The sequence below is a fragment of the Mustela nivalis genome (assembly GCF_964662115.1).
Source record: "Mustela nivalis genome assembly, chromosome: 7".
Taxonomy (NCBI): domain Eukaryota; kingdom Metazoa; phylum Chordata; class Mammalia; order Carnivora; family Mustelidae; genus Mustela; species Mustela nivalis.
In genome coordinates, this window is record NC_139026.1 from 79,925,166 (window position 1) to 79,951,495 (window position 26,330).

General features: G+C 35.2%; 1 protein-coding gene across 3 annotated transcripts in view; it reads left to right on the top strand.

Moving 5' to 3' along the window:
• The window catches only part of CNTN1 (contactin 1), a 351,845-nt gene that overhangs the window by 238,396 nt on the left and 87,119 nt on the right, over nt 1–26,330 (top strand). For all 3 annotated transcript variants that reach the window (XM_082742232.1, XM_082742231.1, XM_082742230.1), the window contains one exon: nt 11,797–11,917. In XM_082742232.1, coding sequence (XP_082598358.1) covers nt 11,797–11,917 — 121 coding nt within the window. The remainder of the gene's footprint in view (nt 1–11,796; nt 11,918–26,330) is intronic.

Here is a 26,330-nt window from a genome sequence, read left to right on the forward strand (position 1 = left end):
AGTTTCTAGTCCATTGGTTAGCACTCCCGTCTGTGTCTGCTTAAATAATCCCCCTCCCATTGTTTAAAGCACTCTAAGACCCTACTGTTCAACTCCTAATTTATTCTATAATTTTGTTTAATGTACTTTTTACGTTCACTCAAGGTTGCCCAAATTACTTCATTCTCCTTATACTATTAGCAAGTTTTGCAATACATTATAAATCAAGTCTGCATAGTTTCAGGTGGTCTTTAGTTCTAGGAAATTCTTTATGATCTCTTTTAGGTGGGTAGGCGTATGTGTGTGTTTGCAGGTACACGGAAATGCTTTGTTCTGCCTATACAGAAAACACCATTCAAAACAAAGGAAGACAGATCTCTTACCCTAAGGCTTTCTTTTTAAAATAAAATAGTAATTATCTGGAATGCATCAAAAAATTGTGCTTAAATTTGAGACATACATATTTCATATTAGAATATATTAGGAATTTGAACAGAAAGTTTGCTTCTGCACATCCGAAGGGAGAGAGTAGAGGGACAGGATGAGAGAGAGAGTGGAGAGGGAACAATAATACTAAATTATTAATACTAAAAATGTTATTGGATCTCTGTTACTGCTGAGTAAGAAGGTGAAGCTTGCCCGGAATTATAGAGTAGAGGTTGGAAAAGAAAAGGAAGTTCAGGCCATAATCCAGGCAAAGGCAAGGATCAAATTAGAGCTTAAGGAAGTAGAACAGAAGACCAGCAGCACAGTGAGTTGATGTGAGCCCTAAAATGGTGGTTCTAAACTGGGAGCAACTTTTCTCCCCAGGGACTTAGGCCATTTGTGGAGACAAGTTTGACTGCTCCCCACTATGGGGAAGTGGGGGGAGGGCTATGTATTATGGACATCTGTTTAGCACAAGTGCTGCTAAACATCCTGTGAAGCTGAGGACAGTTCCCCAAAACAGAGGATTACCTGGTCCTCATTGTCAATGGTACCAAGGTTGAGAAAGGCTACTCTCAAGGAGGGTGAAAAAATATTGGTTCTAAATCCAAGGCTTTGATGTTTTTGTCCATCAGTCAGAATGATTACAGAAAATGTTCTCCTTTTTGAACTTTAATTTAAAATTGTCCAAATGATCAAAATTGGTCTCCTCAGCTATCAAAGTAGCCAAATTTAAGAATATTCAACTTTTCCTTTGATTCTACAAATACTTGGTGATCTCTTAATAATAATTCTAGGCCACTTTCTTAATTTACCTAAGTTTTCATATTTATGATGATATTACTTCATTTTCAAAATATTTTTGAGTTGTACATTTAAAAATATTTTTCACATTCAGGCAATCTTAATGCTGAAACATTACTTAACACTAACTTGAATATTAGGTAATATTAGGAAATTAGTGTTAATTACATTACTTGTGAAAATGGTTTTGTGATTACGTTAGAGAATGGACTTTTTGGGAGATTCTAATATTTGAGGAATGAAGTATGATAATATCAATAATTTGTTTTTCTAGGATTCAATAATAGATGGACATATTGTATATAGAGACAAGGAAGGATAGAGCTAACTAGCTAGCTAATTAGATACAGCAAACTGGGTAAACTTACAAATTTTTAATCTAATGCCTGTTATTCAGGTGACCATACTATTCTACTATTTTTCCCATTTTCTTATGTTTAAACCTTTAAATAGATCACAAATTTAATAATTAGATATGTAAAATGATAACATTGTATTCTTTCTGCTATGAGAAGCTACCCATCTTTACCTACCAAACTGTGAACTTAAATCCCATTGTCTGTTTCATGAAACAGTATCTTGGAAACAGTTCAACCTGGTTAAACCAGTAATATGTGCTGACTGTGGAGCCTTCCAGTAGCCACTTCACTGAAAATCTCCAGTTCCTTGTCTTTCACGAGACCAGTGCTCTAACCCCTGAGCTAAGGAGCCAGTTCCTTGTCTTTCAAATGGAAACACAGTGATGCCTGGGTGGCCCTGTCAGCTGAGCTTCCCATTCTTGATTTAAGGTCAGGGCATGATCTCAGGGTCATGGGATATGGAGGGCTCCACACCAGGGAGGAGTCTGCTTGAGATTCTCTCCCTCTTGTTCTGCCCCCACCCTCGCATGCACGCATTCTCAAATAAATAAATACATCTATAAATAAATAAATACATCTATAAAAAATGCAATAAAAGGGAAGCATAAGTAGTATCTCCCTGAGCATTATAAAAGTTGAATAAGAAAATGTAGGTGAAGTAGCTAGCACATTGCCAGACATCTAAAAGAAACCTAATAAATTAGATCAGGTATTCCCGCGAGTTTGGGAGTAGAGGCCACAGTGGCAGCAGCAATAATGCAAGTAGCAGAAGCAGTTTTCATAATAGTATTACTAGCAGCAGAAGTAGTCTGTCAACAGCAACAGTATTAGCAGCAGGGGTGGTTGCTGTTAATAGTAGTAATGCATCCTCCTCCCTAAAATAGGATTCAGAGCTAGCTCGCAGAGCTGCAGTTAAGAACAAGTGAGTCTGCACACGTAGAATATTTATTTATAATAGTCCCTGGTACCTCTGAAACCCTCGCTAAGTATTTGTTGTAAATCGTGTTGGTGATGCTGGTGGTGAAATTTGCAGTTATTCCTTCTTTAATCCAACAAACCAAAAGTAAAAAAAAAAAAAAAAAATTGTTTTTCATAGATATAACATGTATCAATCATATTTAATAGCTTTTGCTTATAAGTTTCTAGAATATTTTCTTTGTAAGATGTTCTTTCCTTCAACCTTCTATATCTGGCCCTTCCTTCTGAGCTTCAATGGAACAAAAGAGATGCTTTTGTTGATAGATAGCTATTATGAGCCATAAGCTTTAGCTTGACCTTGTATGTAGCATCTGACATATTTCTTTGCTCATTATGATTCATTCAGTTTGTTAATACAGCTTGGTAGGTCAGATCCATTGATACTGCAGGGATGAATTTGTAGAGTTAGTTCATGGGGGAGGGGGAATAAAGGAAGGGGCATTTAGATTTTGGAAGTCTTTTGATTTAAATTTGGGAAATTTCTAAGTGGTAAACCACATCTATACTTTGGAACATCCCTGAGCTGTGCTATCACAATTTCCAGTATGTGATTCAACTCTCCTCACATGAAGGGAAGCGTTTTGTAATTCAGCCAAACTGTGGTTTTTTTAGTGAAAATATAGAGAGCATTCGTATCTAATTTGTGGCTAGAATGTGCTGAGGTCCATGATCTTTACTTGCTTTGTAAGCGTTCTGTCGACCACTGAGAACCTCAGCTTCTCCTGAGGTATGGAAAGAGCTATTACCATTTATAAAAATTTCAGGAAAGGCTTTATATGTACACAACTATATTGGAAATAATATAGTATGTTTTTGCTTTTGCTTCCCTTCTTAAGATATTTCCGTGTCACCTTTACTAAATATAGAGCAAATAAAAATCAGGGTTAAAGTTGCTGATGATTACTTTACACAAGTAGTCCATCATTACCTACCTAAGTCCTAATGTTTAAAGCAGAACTGACATTTAAAAGTACTTTAGCAGTGAACTTTTAGACTAGTTTAATTAAATGTTTACAGAGTTCATTTGGAAGATTCAATAAGTATAAATTTAATATAATATATTAAGACATAAAATAATTTGTGTTTTTCATTACATGTGAAAAGTATAAAAATCATGACCACATTATTCCTCTGAGAATAAAATAAGTGAATATGTAAACAGCAAAGTGTTTTAAACTGAGAGTCTGGGGGGGAAAGGTACCAATTTTATTAAGAAAAAAAGAATATTAGGTGTATAGAATACAGATATTTTATAAAAGGCAATTACAGTCTCACAACTTGCTTATTTTTATATTATTTTTCTGCCCTCAATTTTTTTTTATTGTGAGAAGTTGAATTAAAAAAACATTTTAAATTTCTGAAGTGTTTTATTTTTTTAATTTCAGTCTAATCACATGACTTCTTAAAATAGTGTGAATTTAGCAACAGGATTATCTTTCACTTAGACATAGGAAGCAACCAAAAAAGTGAGTTCACATAATGAAAGCATATAATAGAACTAAGTGCTTTTTACTTCTATGCAAACATTATTTTCCTCAAATATAACTTATTATCTTTGTCATAATAACTTCAAAAGATTTTACTTAGTATCTTTCCATTACTGAATATTTAATGTCACAATGCAGTGCTAATTAAGAAGGTGAAGACACATTAAAAGCAGTGTGTTTTAAAAATATACAGTGTTTAAATTATTTTATTTTTTCTCACTAGAAAATTACTCAGAAATATGTGCTAATTAGCCTTTATGACAGCTCAAGAAAAATGTATTATTACCTTCACCATATACACACATTTATTCTCTCCTTGCCTCAAATATTTTTTAAAAATAGTTATAAATAATAAAATAATATTTCTTTACCGACTCCCTTGGGTGAATTCTATTAAGTAAGGCAGTATGAGGAGTTAGGCCAACTACAAAGGGGCACCATCCCCAAGACCATCTTCAATTCTGAAATGAACTACAAGTTCCAGGGGTTGCCAAAACCACCCTCAGTTTTGATTTGCTGGAAGGGACTTCAGAACTCCCTGGAAGCTATTATATTTATGGTTACAGTTTACTACAAAAAAAAACATACAGATTGAAATCAGCCAGCAAAAGAAGTGTATAGGGCAGAATCCAGGAGAAATACCAAATACAGAGCTTTCATTGTTCAGTCTCTGTAGAGTCAAGATGCGTTACTTTATCAGCTTAGGTGTGTGGTAATGTGTGCAGAGTACTGGCAACCAGGAAAGCTCAAACCTGAGCTTTGTTGTTCAAAGAGTTTATTGGAGCTTAATCTTGTAGGCATGATTAATTGATTACCCAAATGGTTAATGTCAGTCTCTAGAGTGACTGATACCACATGACCCAAAGCCCCTACCCTAAGTCACTATATGGTTTCAGACCCTAAGTCTAAAACTATACAAGTGTCTTTAAATCATGTTGTTAGACTATCCAGTATGACCCACGATACCCAGGCAAAGAAACACACTTTAGATTACCTTCCAGAGGCTAAGGAAATAACAGACCTCTCTTGGGGCAAGGTCAAATTCTTTACAAAACATATTACAGGTGGCTGGAAAACTTAGAGGTTTTCCTTCTTTTATATGTTCACTGTATTTTTTTCTAGAAATTTACACATCATTGCTGAAACTTTTATTTCCTCATGAAATTAGTTCATAAATAGTTCAAATTTTATTATTATTGGAAGTTTATCTCATGTATATAGATACCAATAGTTGTTCACAATTCAGTTATTTTATCTTATAACATTGTCATTATCTTGCCAGAAAAAATCATACAAAATTACTAAAAGAAATTAATAAAGACATTTTAGATAATAGGTATTTATTAATTTACTTGCATAATGTTTATTTGCTGAATTCCTCCTGTATGTCCAATATTACAATAAGTAATTTGTATGTAATAATAAATAAAACCAAGTTCCTCCCTCAAAAAAGTAGTCTAGTAGAAGACTTTATATACACATATAAAACAGGGATACAATGATAAACAAAGCAGGCATGTTTCCTCCTCACATAAAACTTAGAGTCCTCTAGGAAGACCAACTTTAATCCTATAAGCGGTCAAATATTTTGTTGCAGCTGAGATATATTATATAACATAAGGTAAAAGGTGCAGTGACAAAATATAACAAGAGAAAATGGAAAGTTTTGCTTGAGGAAATGAGTTGGTATGGGTGAGTGAACAGTGTTTACTTAGGTGAATGTGATAAGAGTGTGAGAATACAAGGGGATAACATTCCAGGAGAGGGAATACCATGGTTAACCAGAGATGGGAGAGAACAGATACGTTTAAGGTCCTATAACGGAAATGTTCTCCTGAAGAACCAAGTAAACAATATGGCACTAGCTGAGTTGGAATATTGAACAGAATCTAGAAAATGGAGCCAGATTGGCCATGTTCCAGGAGGAGGAAAAATTTTAAAGCTTTCAGTAAGTTTTATTTTTATAAAGTGGGGTGATTTGGTCCTATTGGCATTTTTAAAAGGTCACCCTGGATGCTAAGGAGAGAAAAGAATAGAGTAGAACAGCAGTGGAGGGAGTGAGCAAATAGAGAATAGTAGTTCAGTGAGGGATGTTGGTAGCTTAGAAAAGGAAAGAGACAGGAGTGATGGAAGGAATAGATAAATTCAAGAATTTATGATGGAATTATAAGGAGCTTGAAGAAGAAGAAGGTTGAGAATGTCCTCAAAGTTTCTGGGAAGTATGTTATCATAGATGATTAGAAAGTTGGATAAGTGGGAAAAGGTCAAATCCTATCAGAAGTCAAGTAAAATCAGTTGAAGAGGGGTCCGGGACCAGATTAAAATGAATTGAGGAGTAAGAGATAAAGAAATGGAAAAATATATATATCTCAGAACAGAAAGTCAGGTTTTGAAGAATAACTATTACCTGATCCAAACAACCATCATAGAATTAAACAACTTAACATGAGGAAAAAATAATAATAATAATAATAATTCTCTGTTTCTAAGAGGAAGAAGAGAAGAGCAGAGAGAAGTAGGAGATGGGAGCTGGTACCAGGAAGGGCCCTGGGAAAGGTCAAAGTCACTGAGAAATCCCTAGTATAAATCTGTCCAACAGAAATTTAAGAATAAAGATATTCAGTGAATGGTAATTCTCAATGGTGATTTTCCTTGCCTAGTGGGATACAGCCAATTCCACCATCTTCCATTCAGTAACCTTACTAGGGAGGACTTCGTCTCATTAGGTTTATGACAAAACAGGGAAAGGGCTGAACTTCTTGTCTGGTACTCCTTGTGTGACAAAGAAATAACTGACCATTGGAACAGAAGGAAGGTATTCTCCTACCCAAGGAATCTGCAGAAATCTTGGAAACCAGATTTTTTAGTCAATCTAGACCTCAAGGTACAGGAAGACCCCCAATTGATATTAAATTGTATAACCTCTAGCTACATTTTTACTAAGTCTGGTTAATATCAAGGAACAATATGTGTGGCCGTGGGCCAGTTCTTTATATGGAGATGGTAGCATTCTATTACAACCAACTGGATCTGTCTGCTCAGATTATAACTAGCAATTACAGGCATACCTTGTTTTACTGCATTTCACTTTATGGCTCTTTGCAGATAATGTGTTTTTACAAATTGAAGGTTTCTAGCAACCCATTGTTGAGCAAGTATATTAGCACCGTTTTTCCAACAGCATTTACTCGTTTGGTGTCTCTGGATCATATTTTGGTAATTCCCATAATATTTTAAATTTTCATTATTATTATATTTGTTAGATCTGTGATCTTTGGTGTTACTATTGTCATTGCTCTTGGGTGCCAAGAACTGTACCCATATGAAACAGCAAACCTAATAAATGCTGTGTGGGTTCTCACTGCTCCACTGACTGGCTCTGCTGACTTTCTTTCTCTCCTTGGCCCTCCCTATTCCCTGAAATACAATATTGAAATCAGGCCAATAACCTTATGATGGCCTCAGAGTGTTCCAGTATAAGAAAGAGTTTCACATCTCTCATTTTAAATCAAATGCTAGAAATAATTACGCTTAGAAAGGAAGGCATGTGGAAAGCCAAGATAGGCCTGAAGATCGGACTCTTAAACTGAACAGTTAGCCAAGTTATGAATACAAAGGAAAAATTCTTGAAGGAAATTAAAATGCTACTTCAGTGAACATAAGAATAATAAGAAAGCAAAACAGCCTTATTGCTGGTATGGAGAAAGTTTTCATGGTCTGGATAGAAGATCAAGCCAGCCACAACATCCCCTTCAGCCAGAGCCTAATCCAGAGGAAGGCCCTGACTCTATTCAATTCCATGAAGCCTTAGAGGGTGAGGAGGCTGCAGAAGAAAAGTGTGAAGCTTGCAGAGGTTGATCCATGAGGTCTAAGGGAAGAAGTCATAGCCATAGCATAACAACGCAAGGCGAAGTAGCAAATGTTGATGGAGAAGCTGTAGCAAGTTACCCAAAAGATCTAGCTAAGATAATTAATGAAGGTGGCCACACGAAACAACAGATTTTTCAAAGTAGACAAACCAATCTTTTATTAGAAGATATTATCTAGGACTTTTAAAGCTATTTAAGTCTACACACACATACACACACACACATACACACAGGGCTCCACAACTTCAAAGGACTGTCTGGCTTTCTTGTTTGGGGTTAATGCAGCTGGTGAATTTAAGTTGAAACCAATGCTCATTTACCATTCTGAAAATCCCAGGGCTGTTAAGAGTTATGCAAAATCTACTCTGCCAGTGCTCTATAAATGGAACAGCAAAGCCTGGATGACAGTACGTCTGTCGAAGACATTTTAAAGTATTCAATGTTGTTAAATATTTTAAGCCCACTGTTGAGACCTATTGCTCAGAAAAAAAGTGATTTCTTTCAAAATACTGCTGTCCGTTGACAATGCACCTGGTCGCTAAATGGCTCTGATGGAGATGTACAACAAGAGTAAGGTTGTTTTCATGCCTGCTAACAAAACATCCATTCTCTAGCCCATGGATCAAAGAGGAATTTCAACTTTCAAGCCTTATTATTGTTTTAAATTTATTATTGGAATACAACTGACATACAATGTTATATTAGTTTCAGGTGTACAACATAGGAACTCAACACATTCTATACATTACTCAATGTTCACCACAGTGAATGTAGTCACCACCTGTCACCATACAACATTATTACAATATTATTGTCTGTATTCTCTATGCAGTAGTTTTCATCTCCATGACTTATTTATTTTGTAACTGGGAATTTGTATCTCTAAATCCCTTTTCTATTTTGCCCACCCCCCTCCAACCTCCTCTCTGACAACCACCAGATTGGTCTCTGTATTGAAGAGTCTGTTTCTTTGTTGAATTTTTTCATTCATTTTGTTGTTTAGATTTTATATATCAGTAATTTATATGGTATTTGTCTTTCTCCGTGTGACTTATTTCACCTCAAATAATATATCCAAGCTGTAGTAAATAGCAATATTTCCTTCATTTTTATGACTAATTTTTCATTGTGTGTGTGTATAATATGTGTATCACACGTTCCTTATCCATTTGTCTGTTGATGGACACTTGCATTGCTGTCATATTGTGGCTACGGTAAAGAAAGCTGTGATAAACATGGGGATAAATATTTCTTTTCAAATTAGTGTTTTCACCTCAAGTCCTATTATTTAAGAATTATATTTCATAAGGTTATAGCTGCCATAGATACTGATTCCTCTAATGGATCTGGGCAAGGGACATTGAAAAATTTCTGGGAAGTATTCCCAGTTTTAGATGCTATGAAGAACATTCGTGATTCCTGAGAGGAGTCCAAAATATCAACATGAACAGGAATTTAAAAGAATTTGATTCCAACCTTCATGGATGACTGTGAGGGGTTTAGATTGCAGCAGAGGAAGTAACTGCAAATGTAGTGAAAATAATAGGAGAAATAGAATTGAAAGTGGAATCTGAAGATGTGTTTGGATTGCTGCTATCTCATGATGAAATGTGAACACATCAAGAGTTGCTTCCTATGGATGAGCAAAGAAAGTCGTTTCTCAAGATGGAATCTGCTCTTGGCGAAGATGCTGTGAAGACTGTTGAAGTGACAACAAAAGATTTAGAATATTACATCCACTCAGTAGATAAAGCAGCAGCAGGGTTTGTGAGGATTGACTCCAATTTTGAAAGTTCAGTTGTGGGTAAAATGCTGTCAAACAGCCTCACATGCTACAGAGAAGTCTTTCATGAAAAGAAGAGTCAATGAATGGGGCAAGCTTCATTGTTGTTTTATTTTAAGAAACTGCCACAGATACCTCAGCCTTCAACAACCACCATACGCATCTCCAATAGCCATCAACACCAAGGCAAGGTCCTCCACCAGCAAACAATTCTGACTTGCTAAAAGCTCATATGATGGTTAACATATTTTAGCAATAAAGTATTTTTAAATTGAGGTATGTACATTGCTTTTTTTAAAAAAAGCTTTATTTTTTTTTATTTGAAAGAGAGAGAGTGAGCACATGAGTGGGAGAGGCAGAGGGAGAGAGAATCCAAAGCAGACTCCAAGCTGAGGGGAAGGCCCATGTGGGTCTCAATCTCATGACCCTGAGATCATGACCTCAGCCAAAACCAAGAGCCAGATGCTCAACTGACTGCACTACCCAGGAGGCCCTGTGCATTGCTTTTTTAGGCATAATGCCATTGAACACTTTAATATAGTGTAATGTCATTGCAGACTATAATAGTGGTGCAAACATAACTTCTATATGCCCTGGGAAATTAGAACAAATTATTTGACTTGCTCTATGTGGTGATCAGTAACTGAACCCACAGTATCTTCAAGGTATGCCTATATTTTTAACCACATTAATTAAAAAAATATGGCAAACCTGAACACTTTGCAAAACCAGCAGGAAATTTAATATAGGAAGGGGTCACTGGCAAAACCTATGGTAAAGCAGAGCATTCATTCCACATGCAGTTATTAAAAAAATAAAAATTTAAAAAATGTATAAATCTATTATATTACATAAACAATATCTTCATCTATTATGTAAAATATTAACCTAACCATTAATTTTTCATCTTTTAATATAGCTGGATATATGTGCTTAAAATAGTAAATCAGTATATTTAGTTGTCAAGAAAACAAAATGTTTGCTTAAAAATTGAGTTTTCCAGGGATGCCTGAGTGGTTGTGTTAAGCATCTACTCTTGATTTTGGCTCAGGTTGTGATCTTGAGGGTCACTGGACTGAGCTTTGCCTCAGGCTCCATGATCAGTGGGGAGTCTGCTGGAGGGAGATTCTCTCTCCCTCTCCTTTTCCCCTGCCACTCATTCTCAGGTTCTTCAATAAATAAATAAATAAATTTTCCAAGTCTTTCTCTAGATGAATAGTTTGGAGGTAATGAGCATGGACTTTGATGCTCCCACAAATGAGCTCAATGAGCTTAGTTCAATCATTTGGCTATTCTAAGTCTCACTTTTATCTTTAATAAAATGGACAGAATAGGACCTATCTTATAGGACTGTTGTCAGAAGAGAATGAGATTATACACACACACAAACACCTACACACACTCACACACACACTTGCATAGCCCAGAGCCTGGTTCAGAGTAGGCATTCAATAAATATTAGTTATTTTTAGAAATTGCATTGAGATGGTACATTATCTCTCCCAAACAAGAGTCCCTCAAGCCTTCTTCAAAAATACATATATTGAACAAACACTGGGAATAGAGCAGGGAACAAAACAAAAATCCTTGCTTACATGGAGCTTACGTTTTGACCAAAACAGAAAATTGTCCATTTTGACAGTTTCTCACACTTTTAGTATCTTTGTTTAATTAACTGTAGTATGTCTTGAAATTAATCAATTAGATTGGCTTGCAAAACCATATCCTTCCTAGCCATATACCATTTATTTATCCTCATTGACATTTAGCATGAAGAGTTTTATACCTTGCCATTTATCTTTAAGAGCTATCGATGAGATAGTTTTATCCCTTAGTATATCTCTGTATGACCCTCTGACAATAGAAATAATAGAACATTAAAAATATTTGGGCTGAAGCGGTTCTTAATTAAGTCACTCACTTTACTTTTTGCTTGAGATACTAAAGACAGACTTGAAGTAACCTAAGTCAGGACAGAATTAACATGTCTAAAGGAGATGCCTATTAATGGTGCTCATTTTGTTAGGGGAAAAATTTACCTCTTGTATCCTAAATACCCTATAATTGATAAAGATTGTAGTGATGTGAATGACTGCTCTTTTTGCTAACAGCTGGATTCCAATGGGGAACTGCTTATCCGAAACGCCCAGCTGAAGCATGCTGGTAGATACACGTGTACCGCTCAGACAATTGTGGACAATTCTTCAGCTTCAGCTGACCTTGTTGTTCGAGGTAAGAGTTTCAACATTTTAAAATTATGAAACCAGAGGTATTTGACTTGCCTAACTATTGTATAATTTTCTGGTAACTCTGGTATGAATTCTTATATATTTAGTGTCTTGGTCCTTGAGAACAGCTCCTCCTCCCTGCCCAAGAATGATTTTATGCCAGACAAGTAGTAAACAACGCTGATTTTGTTTGTTTTACTAACTACATATCTTCTAGAAACTTATACCACATACCTCCTACTAAATGTTTGTGCTTTTAAACTTAGTATTTACCAGAAGTTCTCAGTGTCTGCTAATACTTTTCATGTGCTGAGGATAGTGTTGTTTCTTTTTGTACTTTTTATTTTATTTTATTTTATTTTTTGGCATGGAAAAAACATACTGATGCTATTTACTGTAACTTGAAGTGTTACATATTTATCGCTATCATTTTAGAATAAAAAAATGTATACATGTATCGTGTTTCTATTTGTTGCTGGATTTTAGGCTCAGGCTTTTTTTCTTACATATAATTGAGGTCAAGCTTTAATACCCCCTTATTGGAAGTACAGCCCCTTTGATACTGACCTGTGTTCTATAGCTATGTGGCCAGCTCCAAACATCATTCATTGGCTCTTCACTCACTGCCTACAGAGTAAAGAGCACTCCTTTTAGTTAAGTAGGGAAAAGCTCCATGTATCAACTTCATCCTGTCTAAATTTAATCTTTTACCATTCCATGTAACCAGCTTCACTGCCCAGCCAGTCCACAAAGACATCCTGAGGTTTCCATCTCTGTTCCTTGAATCACAGCATTACTTCCATGTCCTATCATCATTGTTTGTCGCCCAGATCTTTAGCCATCCTTCAAGGCTAGGCTCAAGTATTGCCAAATTCATGAGTGCTTTCCTGAGGTCCCAAATAGGTTTCCCTTTCTTCGAAACGTTATTAACAGTTAATACTTTCTTTAATGTGTTTTATAGCAATCTGTAATATGAGTTACCTTCCCTACTAGATTTTGAAATTCACATATGCATTTTTTATGAATCCCTAAATGAGCTGAAGAATTCTATTCTGTAGTTTCAGAGCTCTATCACTTCGTGCCCTGTTAAAATTTTTATTTTGTTCTTTTTTTCATGTAAAAATTTTTGTTTTTTCACATTTCATCTACTAGAAATATTTACTGGCTTTTATTTATTGCACAGTTTTTCAGCCAGTTTTTGCACAGTTAAATAATTAGTAAATGAGATGATATCTGTTGGTCATCTTCATACCCCTCTGGATCAATATAATTTCATCCAACCTCATATATCTCCTGCAGTTGCCTCTAGAGCAGTGGTAATATGGAGTCCTCAAGCGTCCATCTGGGGAAATGCTAAAAAGCCCTTTATTCTAGCTGAACATATTCTCCAGCAGGGTAATAAAGGTCCAGCTGAAGTTTCTTTCTCCAAGTGAACTAGACATTCATTCCATATATCCCTTATGCTAAACTGATGAAAGTTAATTTAAGTTCTATATTAAAAGTATTTAATTAAAAGTATTTTATGATCTGGGACATCTGTTATATTCAAGAGTCATCAGAGAAAGGGATTAGTTCACTGTTTTTGGCTAATTAGACTACTAGCTGTTAAGCCATTTTCTGAAATAGCCTATGAATATATTAAATTAAAATTGTTTGCATATTTTAAAATTTCACATTAATGTTACAATAGGAGTTATGTTTAGGAAGCCTGGGTGGTTCAGTCGGTTAAGTGCCCAACCCTTGATTTCAGCTGGGGTCATGATCTTGGGGTTGTGAAATAGAATCGCTCTTGTTGGACTCCGCACTGGGTGTGGAGTCTGCTTAAGATTCTTTTTCTCCCTCCCCCCAAACCCCTGTCCTCTTCCTCTCTAAAAACAAAACAAAACAAAAACAGGCAATAGGGGTTATGTTACAATGCTTGTACAGCAGTGTTTTCATGTAATTACAATGTGGTAAATTCCCAGTATTCAGAGGGAAGAGGAAGTTAGACAAATACAGTCAAAGAACATCATTGGTATTACCCACACATACGTAGGTAATTACCAGTCATCATAATGCATATTTTTTTTTTTTTACAGAAGTAAAACCAATAAAAGAAACTATTGGAGGAATTGTATGGAAATATTAAGTGTCTTCTTTAAGCTTTTTACTTCCAGGAAAAATATTTTAAAAATATAAATATATAAAAATATTTTAAAGCAATGTCACCTGGCAAGTGTACTCAGTAGAAATATAGTATAACATTTTAAGTCCTTACAGTATAGCAGGATATTAAAAAAAAAAAATATATATATATATATATATACAGGTAGATGAAAAGTGTTACTAAGCCCCATTAAAAGCCTACAACTTGTAAAACTATCTCATCGATAGCTCTTAAAGATAAATGGCAAGGTATAAAACTCTTCATGCTAAATGTCAATGTGGATAAATAAATGGTATATGGCTATGAAGGATTTGGTTTTGCAAAGCCAATCTAATTGATTAATTTCAAGACATACTACAGTTAATTTAACAAAGATACTAAAAGTGTGAGAAACTGTCAAAATGGACAATTTTCTGTTTTGGTCAAAACGTAAGCTCTATGTAAGCAAGGATTTTTGTTTTGTTCCCTGAGAGTATTATATTAAGAATCTAATGAGAAAAAACAGTATTTGTCAAATCAGATTACCAGAATAAATATTAGATAAAGTAGGAGAGGAAAAAGTTTTCAAAAAGATAATGACTATAAATTTTGGAAAATTAGTGAAAATATGCCATCCAATTTTTAAAAATCACAATGAAACACAACAATTAATGAAAATAAATCTGTAGAACATTAAAAACCAATAGAAGTTTATCTAAATTTGTTGGAATCCTGAAGGGACTAGTTTGAAGGCTGGCTATTTAGAGAGCAAAGGGAAAACTATTTTTTTTGCAAAGGCACAGCAATACACTGACCACAGTGTAATAGCAATAAAGAATCACAACGTTTAAAAAAAAAAAAGTCTAAAAGTAACTGGGAGAGCCAGATTTCACAATGGCCCCCTCTCATCTTACTTTCCGGTATACCAACCCTTGAATAATCCCTTTTTTACACTGGGAGTTGCTGTATGTGCCAACAGAAGTAACACTGCTGAATACTGTTATAAGTCACATCACTTTTGCTCCCTTGGTTCTTGGAACTTTCAGTCTGGAGGAAGCTAGCTGTCATGTCATGAGGACATTTCAGCAGTTTTGTAGAGAAGCCTACATGAGGAGATAAGACAACCTTCTGATAACCAGCGTCAGTTTCCCAGTCATTCAAGTAAGCCACCTAGAGAGCATATTTCATGTGACTGTAGCTTTGGCCAAAATCAAGAACTCTCCAACTAAGCCATTCAAGAATTCTTACTCCACAAAAACTGTGAGATAATTTTTATTGTTTTAAGCCACTGGGTTTTGGTCTACTTTGTTATATAGCTGTAGATACTACTACAGCCATGGAACAATGTCTTCAGTATGCTAAAGGAAAGGCACCTGTCCATCCGAAAGTTTTATCCAGGCAAATTATGATCCATAATCGGGAAAAATAAAGTTATATTTGGACAAATGGTAACAGGGTTTGTCCCTCAAGAAACTGTTATGTATAAAGGAATGTCTAGTGGGTAAAATTCAGGAAGAGAGAAAATAATCCTAGAATTAAGTTCTGAGATGTCAGAAAGCATGGTGAACAAAGAAACTAGTAAACATGTGGGTAAACCTAAGCTAAACTGAGCCAAACCAGACTTCGGGATATGCTGTGGTCTGAATTTGAAGGCTGATGAGAATTATAATTTGCCTTCTGATCAAGTTGGCAGTTACTTTTACTTCAGACTTCTAGTAAAATAACAAGTTAGACCTATGTCTCTGTATATGTTTGTATATGCACGTGTGTGTATTTTATATGGTTAAAGGTAATGTGTGAAAATGATAATCATAAAATATAGAAGAGTGGTTACCTCTAGAGTTGGAGACAGAAGGATAAGAGTTTATAAACTTGGTACCATAAGCATAATGTACAAGATGAAAAAATGATAAACTGGACCTCCTCAAAATTAAAGACTTTGCTTTGTGAATCTCTGCAAAGATGATGAAGAGACAGACTGCAGAATGGAAGGAAGTATTTGCAAACCTCACATTCAACAAGAGATTTATGTATAGAATACATAAAGAATTCCCAAAACAATAAAACAATCCAATATGACAAATGATAGAAGACATGAGCAGAAATTTCAATGACAAAGATATACAAACATGAAATAAACATATAAATGATGTTCAACATCACTAGGCCTTGGGGAAAAGTACCATTTAAAACCACAATGATATAGCATTATATACCTATCAGAATTACTAAAATTTAAAAAAAAGTAGTGATGTGGAGAAAGTGAGTCACTCACACACTACTGATGAAAATGTAAAATGAAACAGCCACTCTGGAAGTAAATGTGGCAGTTTTTAATCCTGTGCTTATCATACAACCCAGTAATATGATAAAAGCCTTGGGCATTTATCTCAGAGATGTAAGAATATCTGTTCACATAAAAATATGTATCCAAATGTTCATAGCAGCTATATTCATAATAACCAAAACCTGGAAAAAAACACATTCCCTTCAATAAGTGAATGGTTCAACTGTGGTACATCAGTACCATGGAATACAACTGAGCAATAAAGGATAAATGATCTGCTGATACAACTTAGACATATTTCTAGGAAATTAGGCTGAGTGAAAAAATAAAAAAGCCAGTCTGAAAGGTTAGATACTGTATGATTCCATTTGCATAGCAGTCTTGAAATGACAAAATTATAGATAAGGGAAATAGATTAATAGTTGTTGTGGGTTAGAGAGGGCAGAGGAAGGGAAGAAAATGTGACCATGAAAGGATACCACAGGGCTCCTTATGATGAAATTATTCTCTGACTGTGATGGATGAAACTAAAACTTGCACAGACTAAACAAACATTCAGACACAAACAAAGGCATGTAAAACTAGTGAAATCTGAAAAAGGTTGATGGATTATAGCAAGTAAATTTTCTGGTTGTGCTGTTGTACTTCAGTGATACAAAATGTTATGGTGAGAGATGAGCCAGGGAGATACATGATCTTCCTGCATTATTTTTCACAATTGCATGTGAATCTACAGTTATCTCAAAACAGAAAGTTTTTTAAAAAATCACTGAACATATAATACACTAAAAATATTTTTTTAAAGTATTTACAGGCTCTTTTTTTCGAGAATAGTATAATTAAAGAAGAAGCGGAGTAAGGCACAGCCAGAGATAATGTTTGAGCAAGTGATGGCCACAAACTAGCTTCTAAGGCAGTGGGTTCAGTTAATATCCAGACCTGGAAAAAACCAAGTGGAGCTTGTAGCTTTGGGACCAGAGCTGAATTACTGAAGGCAGCAGAGGGCAGCGTGTGTGTCCTGCTTTTTTCCCCAGAACCCATCTTCATTCACTCTTTTTTCCTATGCATTTCTATCTTTCCTTTAAATAAATACTAAATATATTTTTTCTAGTATGATTATGGAGGCCATCAAATTAATATGACATTCCAAAATAACAAAATGTTCAAGCCTGGTTTGGTTTGGCCAATCTTTGTTTTTAATAAGGCCCCAAGATGACTGCAATAAAGTGGTCTCTAACAGTTGTTTGGAATTATCGTTCTAGGGAATCCATGGAAAATAGTTTGCAAGTGATATTGTTTTAGTTATTAAATGTATTTTGGAGATAAATTACTTTAGAAATGTGTTTCATAAGATGGTAAGATCCTCTTTTCCTCCAATGTCCTACAAAACCAAATAGAAGTCAATCAGCAGACAATTAAAAAATTGATATTAATGTTTTGCCAGAAGCCACAGAAAGGAGCTCTGATATAAAGCCCATGAGTGTTATGGGAATGGGAAACAGCCCAGTTGGGGAGAAGTGCTAAGTTCATGAGTTTTTCCCTCCTCTTCATCATCATTTTAGCACAGGTGAACTTAAAGCTTGAGTCCCACAAAGTAAGATAATTAAGCTTTAAAACCTCTACAGTTTGTCATAGAACGACTCAATCTGACTATGTAGCAACAGTAAGAAAAAACAAAAACATAATACAATGAAACATTCCCCAACTAGAGCACTAATATAAAAATTAAGATAACCTTACAAGAGATTATAATGCCATTCTTGGTATTAGGATATTTAAAGTTGCTTACAGAAGGGTTTAGGGTAAGATTGTTTTTTTCTACCAAGAGAGCACTTATATAAACTCAACTAAAAATAATATTGTTTATTAGTAAAGGAGGTAACTTCAGAATTAACCTTTTAAAATAGATGTGTGTATAATATGGCCAAAAGGATTTAGAACTCAAACAACGGTAAATTGCCTCGTATCTAAAAAAAACTTTGTAATTTAAAACTATTCTAATTCCAAAAAAAGAACCAGTTATTAAACTTCAAATGTTTTTAGGCTTCTTTTTTTCTTAATAAAAGATGTTATTTATTCATTTGACAGAAAAATCACAAGTAGGCAGAGAGAGAGGAAGGGAAGAAGGCTCCCTGCTGAGCAGAGGGCCCCATGAAGGGCTCCATCCCAGGACCCTGAGATCATGACCTGAGCCGAAAGCAGAGGCTTAACCCACTGAGCCACCCAGGCGCCCTGTTTTTAGGCTTCTTAAAAAAAATCCGAACTAAGAGAATTGATATAAATGTCCTTTTTGTTACTGTTATAATAAATGTTTTATGTCTTAGGTCCCATAAAAACATATTTCATGTTGCTTCATCAAGCAAGCTTTGGCATACATGAAGAGCCTTGTACGAATGTTCTTTAACAAAAGACATTTCTGGAGAACTTAAGCTCTTCAGCTAGAAGAGTGTCCTTTAGAGGGAAAGGTTTTCCAGGATTTATTCGGCAGCACTTGTGGGAATATTTCTGCAGCTTGCCAAACCTAAATTCTCTTTCATGAGTACACTTTTGGACAACATTCAAAAATGGACCATAAAATTAGGTCACAAAAGCAAGAAATTAGGCTTTGACATCCATGTTTTACCACTTTCTGTGGTATTTCTGCTGCATTATAAATATTCTTGGCATTGCTACCAGCTGTTGGGAAGACCCTTCCTAACACACCCAGCTGAACAGAATGTTTGCCATGAAAATTGCCAAAATAGAAAATGCAATCAAGACTAGACATTTCAGATGCTTCCTCCCCCTTTTTTATCTTATATGTCATATTAAACAAAATTTCTTTTTATAAATCTGAAATTTTAAAAAAAAGAAAAAAGATTTTCACTATCTGAAAATTGTTTTTGGTCTGATTTTCAAACCCTAACAAATGCTACATGAAATTTGGAAACATTTTGGAAAGAGAGTAGCTGAAATTAGAACAGGTAACACAAAAGCTGTACAAATCATTGTATCACAAATCAAGTTTGAACTGTTTCTATCAGAAGCTTATATTCATATTGTTTTATGTAGATTTTTATTTAGATGAGTAGTGTGTGTGTTTGTGTGTGTGTGTGTGTGTGTGTGTGTGTGAGAGAGAGAGAGAGAGAAGCTTTGCACTTTATTCCTAAAGCCAAAATACAGTTGCAGAATGGAAATGGATGTCAGTTAGATGCCATCTTTCTTTGATGTAATCCACTGAAGTTTTTCTTACTTGGCCTAATGACATGGCGACCAGACTCTATTTCTTAAAGAGATCATTTTGGTTGATGACTAACCCAGTTTTAAAACCTGTGTTGAGTAACTTAACACAGTCAAAGAAATAATCTGATGCAAACTGTCAATATACTTTTTAGTCTGAAAATATTGCTATATTTTAAATCATCGATGGTTGGCTAGTGGTCTTTTCTACAGGAAATGTATTTATTACTCCCACCTGTTGTATATTAGCAGAGTTCATATCCAGAGCATACATCTCTCTGCTGTCCAGACAAAATTGGTTCTGATGCATCCATTCAGAAATCATTGTTCCAGGTTAATTATACTCTATCTTTTTAAAATGTGGAATTGATTAGCATTTTAAGATAAAAAGGTTTCATTGGTCCTATTATTGTCAAGTCATGCATTAATTGCGTCTTATGTCCTCCTAACTTCTTCACAATAGCTATACGAAATCTCTGCATTTATGTTCAAGTTTGAATATACAATTTTAAATATAGAATTAACCCCAAGAAGTTATCTAGATAATTCCTACTCTTCGTTTTGTAAAGTTGGAGTCAGAGTGACTTGCTCTGTATTACCCATGTACTTAGTGATAATCATCTTGGAAACTCTGTCCAGTTTTCTCACTGTATTAGGCTTCTCCCAGAAAATATGAATAAATAAAGTTGATAGTTAATTTCTAAAACTTCTATAGCTAACACTTTAATACACTTAAACTTTCTGTAGTTAATTTCATATATAGTACCAGAAAGATTATTAAGTCCATTCTAGAATTGCTGGAACTAAATAGTAAAACTTACTGCTTGCAGCTTCTGCTCGTCTCTCTTTCCCTTTCCACTGTCTAGCACATGCTAATAGTAGTTACAGGTTTATTTATTTATTTATTTTTAAATTTTTATTTTATTTTTCTGTGTTCCAAGAGTCATTGTTTATGCACCAGACCCAGTACTCTATGCAATTATGTGTCCTCCTTAATACCCCACACCAGGATCACCCATCCCCCCACCTCTGTCCCCTCCAAAACCCTCAGTTTCTTTCTCAGAGTCCAAAGTCTCTCATGATTCATCTCCCCCTCAAATTTACCCCAATTCTTGGTGTTTTCAAAGTGCTGGAACAAACAATCCTAAAATTTGTATGAAACCAGGAAAGTAGTTACAGTTTTAAAACATTGTGGAAAAAGATAAAGCCATAAACAGTTACTAAAAAGTGATTAAATTACTAATTCCTGGATAATTTAGAGTTTGACTTGTATGGCTAACTCAGAGAACTTGAGTATTAGTGAAAGCAAAAGGAAAGAAAGTCTGTCATCGTGTTAAAATTTGTGGAACTTCTAATGTTAAATTGCAATTTAGAGTTCCATGGTATCTGGCATAGATATTCCCATTGTGTTTAAAAACTCCAAAATTCAAATTGTTATTAAATACACAACTGTGGATTTATATTAAAAATTATTAAGACATGATATGTCAGAATGAATTCAAGAAAACTTTGAAATTAATCAATTTAGTCATAAAATTAGGAAGAACAGACAAAAAAAAACTTCCTCTAGTATACGTACCAAGTTAGACAGGCATACCAATACACACACACCTTACCACCCCCCCAAATTTCATGGACTTATGTGAAGAGATCCAGAAAAGAGATACATTTATATAGGCAGAAAGATGTGTCCAGATCATCATAGTCAAACCAAAAAGAATAGTTGAGGTAGTTTTTCAAGTATTTGGGTCAGAAAAACACACATTTACCTCAGATACTTGGATAATTGCCTCTACTTTCCGCTAACGTGGTCCAAGAAAGTTTGCCACAGAGACAGACTAAAGATTCCATCTCATCAGCCCTCGCAGGACTGAGACAGGAAAATGGCCCTTGCTGCCCACACTGGCTGGAACAATGACTGACTGGGCGCCATCCTGGGGCATCCCAACCCCACTTGGCACTAGCCCACAGGGATACAGCTATTAATAGTGAATCCTACCCAGAAAGTGAGCCTTTTCCTTTCCATTGAGATCAACACATTAAAAAAGCTGCTGGGGGGGCAGTTCTCCGTAACTGTTACAGGCATGCTAATGCTGAAATAATCGGCTGGAATGTGTATCTGTTTTTAACAAATACAGAATTTAAAAAGTAGCTTGATTATTTCAAAGTTAGAACTCATTAGTACTTCTATTTTTTAAAGCTTTAGTAAAAATAACAACTTTTCCAATTACTAGTGAAGTTATAAAGTACACCAATGATTTGAAATTGTATTTCTCAATGTAAGTTCAATGTAAATGGATGTAAACTCAAGGTAATTTTCAAATAGATCAGCAAAGTATGTAATTCATTCAGAATAAGTCGCCTATCTTAAGCTTTGAGATGGGTCCTGAAAATGATCTAGTTTAACAGTTTGTTTTATAAATTCAAAACTTACAACTGTGAGGATAATAAACTGGTAGATGATAAACACGATAAATCATACATTAATGTAAATTTAGATTATTTTTTCTCTTTCCTCACTGGAGTACAGGGAGAGAAGTTTCCTTGGAATATTTCTTCTCCTCTTCTTCAATTAATTGCTCCTGCCTCTCCTTATCTCATAATCAAACTGGTCAGCTTTGGGTAAACTGGAACTTTACCTTTTCTATGCAGTCTGTCTGTATCCATGGCTCCCTTAAAAAATAAGCAGCCAATTTGCTGCTCCTCACTGATTCCTGGAGAGAACGGAGGAGTCTTTTCAGAACTTAATAGTCACGGTAGGCTTTTTAGACACTCCACTGCAGTGCTATACTATAGGTTTTCTACATCTGGTGTATTTACCAGTAATGCCAGATTCATCTAACAGTGATGCCTGTTATATATGATTACAATAGCAGTACAGGTAGTGCTATCTAAAAGTCTCTATGAGCATAAGTAAATGGCAATTAGTTCATATTTTAAAAGTAATTTCAATTTATATTGGCAAAATATTACACGTTTACAAGTCCAATCTTTCTGCTATGAAAAGATGTGTATTATGAATATAAAATTAAAAAATGAAGATACATAATTATATAATTCAATGTATAATAGAGGACATAATAAAATATTACAGATATATATAATAAAAATGCATATTATATAACATATATTGTATATTTTATACCATATAAAGATAGATAATATTTATTAAAGGCTTATTACTTACCAAGTACCATTTTAAGAGATGGATATAATTATTACCCCCAGTTTACACATAAGAAAATTAAGTCCAAGTGAGGCCTAGTTACTAGCTCAAGGTCATACAGCTACTAAGTAGAGGAACAAGACTTGATCCATGCAGTCTGATTCCAGATGTAACATCCAAGCTCATTGTCAGAGCACAAGATAACCAAACACTAATTTCGATATATTTAATGAGATAAAGTAATCAATGTGGAAAAATTAAAAGGTAGACCTCTTTCTTCATTGGAAAAAAATATTCTGTAGAAAGTCACAAATGCACATTTTGCTCTTATATTTTTGCCCAGCTGGCCTAATAACAGGGGAAATTATAGTAATTTAAAATGTGTGTATTTTAGCTACTCAACATTGCATAATTTTAATAGCAAAAAAATATAATACATGGTTTTAAAGCTTAATTTTAAAATGTGCTCTTTAGCTTTAAAATTATTTCATTCAAGATGTTTAAACGTTTTACATTATAATGTATGTGCCTATAAGACTTTCATATAAATTTTATCATGTCATCTTAACAAAATTGCTGTGAGGCAATTACCAGTGTAAGAACTGGTAATCCCACTTCATAAGTAAATTTAACAGGGCAAGAGAAATCGTCTTTAGCTTTCATCTTATAAAGCCGAATGCAGCCAGATACTAGTGCTCCAAATATATTATGTTACTTATTTTTCTTACTACTTAATGTTTGATTCCCAAAATATAAAAACCAATCACACAATTTTTATTTTACATCTGTTTCACTGATGGCATTCAGTTTATTTTATCAAATTAATTGAATTTCCCACCCAAATTACTGTGATACATTGATGATAATTCTAAGTTAGAAAGTAGAGTAAAATTTTTAAGTATTTGAAACTAGACTTTGAAATCTTCCCATTGGGGTTCATTTTATCAAACAAAAGAACACAAAACCACCTTAGCTTCATTGCTGAAAACATGACCAAGGAAAGACTTAATGGTGTAAAATCCCATTTAAGCAGAACAATATTCTTACATATAATTTTCGTGGAATCTGCCATTTCAAGATTCTGGAACATCCAGTTCTTTCTTGACGGTGCTTTTGCAAACTGGCTTCCTGTCACCAACATCTGTCTGCCACCAGCCAACCTTACCAGGCCTGTCCTTGAGAGTTTGATTGGGTCCCGGGTTTTATTTCACACTTAAACAAATGAGAATAAAAGAAACTAAAAAAAAAAAAAAAAAAGGCTTTGCTCTCTAACCCAATGATCAGTTTAAGAAGTTGTAGGGAGGAGACTTTAGTGCTTTTGAATTCATGTCACAGAGCTCCTCTACACTACCATCATCCCTGGGATTCATTAAGACATACTCAAAGAGAAAGGAAGGAAGAAATGTGAAGAGTGTTCTCTGACTCTCTAGATTCTCCCCATATCCTATAAACCCAGCAGTACTATAGCTCGCACCCTCCCCACTTCCTCTTGAGGGTGACTAAGGGATCCCTGTTCTTGAGTGACAGAACCCCCCCTGTGCTATCTAAAGGTGACTTAGGACATATCATTACAGGAGCACAGCAGTGAGTTCTGTCTTACCTCTGCTACAGCATCTTTCCATTATCACATTTGACTGCACAATACACTCACAAGTCAATGCACATTCTGGCATAAATCCCAAGGCTTTTTTTCCCCTAAAAAGAGAAACACTATTTTAATTTCTCATTACCCAGTACTCATAGTTAGTAATGGTTACTCTGTGGACACAAGAGAAGGTGAGGAAGTTGGCTGTGGTTTATGGGTGTTTCCCAGGGTAGAGGGGGAGTGCCAAGTCCTTTGTTGGAAAGTGAAAGTGGGCAAGAATTAGCATATTGCAGGGACAACCTCGAATCCACTTCATTTTAGAACAGGAGTCATGGACAGATTTATCAGTAGCAAGCAACTGGTGATACGCCAAGATGTAGTGATCCCTTGTGTGAGGGTCACTCAGTCATCGAGGGTCTGTCATACTGAAGACCACACGTCTGAGCTTCGGCTCCTGACGGTCTGACTGGCTGTCAACAAATGAGCTTGAGAAGCTCCACACATTTCTGAGAATTTCTCCAGGAGCAAGGGACTATTAATGACAGGAGTATGTCAGATCTGTCTGATGTTGGTTTTAAACAACTTGGAAGACCACGGTCTGATATGTTCTTGTGTGAGCTGATGGATAAGGTGCCTACATCAAGGAAATGAGACTCCATGGTGCAGCAGTTTAGGGAGACTCACTGTGTAACTGTGAGTTGTACCCTCTTGCCAGACTTAAAACATCAGGCTTCAGATAAGCAAACTCTGGTAATATAGCAGAAACTATGAAACTACTTAAAGGTGGAAGGGGTAGGCATGGATGGAATGATTCCAAAATTATTAATTTCACTTCTCATTGAAAACTTAGAAATCTCATGTGTTTAAAGTGACAGGCGAGTTTGGTGACCTAATGACAAAATTCACAATAAGTAGTCAGCAGAAGCAGGTTTCCATAGATATTGTTTTTTATATTTAAATAGCTATCACCAGGGATACAATAGTGTTTATAAAGTGGTTTAACTCTAATAATCAAATTATCCTTAGTTACGGTTAGGGGAAAGAGGCAGATGATCATCTTATGATTTCTCTAATAATGTAGTTATTATATCATCCATGATTTTCTCTAATAATATAGTTAATATACACAGACAGTCATTAAAAGGTCTATATGGTGCAATAGAAAAGGTATGACTTTTGGCATTAAGCAAACATACCTTGGAAAGCCACTTCAGGGACACCTGGGTGGCTCAGTTGGTTAAGTGTCTGCTTTCAGTTCTTAGGATCCCAGGGTCCTGAGATCGAGTTTCAAATCAAGCTTCCTGCTCAGCAGAGAGCTTACTTCTTCCTCTCCTTCTGCCCCTTGCTTGTGTTCCTTCTCTCACTGTCTCTCTCTGTCAAATAAATAAACAAAATCTTAAAAAAAAAAAAAAAGCCGCTTCACCTACTGATTAAGCTGTGGTCTTAACCTAGTCTGTTCATCATCATAAGCTTCAGATTCCACATTTATGAAAGAGAATAATGATAGTTAGAATCCACACAATGACCATGGAGACTTTTTATAAGTATCTTCCTTTACTTCCTCCTCCTGTGCTATTATTGTACATATATGCAAAAAAATAAATAAATAAATACCATATTCCTCATAACACAAGTTCCTGTGACATCCCTTTCCTAAACACTGATTAGTTTTTTTGGAATCATTGCTAAATTTACCCTCTGTATTTTTTTCTTAGTTAGAAGGCTTTAAGCATATGTTTGAGTACATAGACTTACACCATATGGCATGAAATTAGAAGTGGTCTAGTGTTTGTTTGTTTGTTTAAGGTGGGTGGGGTGGAGGGATCCAGGTAGATAGAGCTCCTGCTGTTTAGAAAGGCAGTCACTTACCGGGGACGGGAGGTTGGATTGGGCCAGAGCTTGTCACTTTAGCCTTTTTCTTTTGGACTCCCATCTCCAGTGTCTAGGAGAAGATGTTTTTCTTTGCTCTTATTTCAACTTCCCCATCAAGGACTCATGGCAAATCCCCAAAATACATGGCTTCCTGCTCCTAACT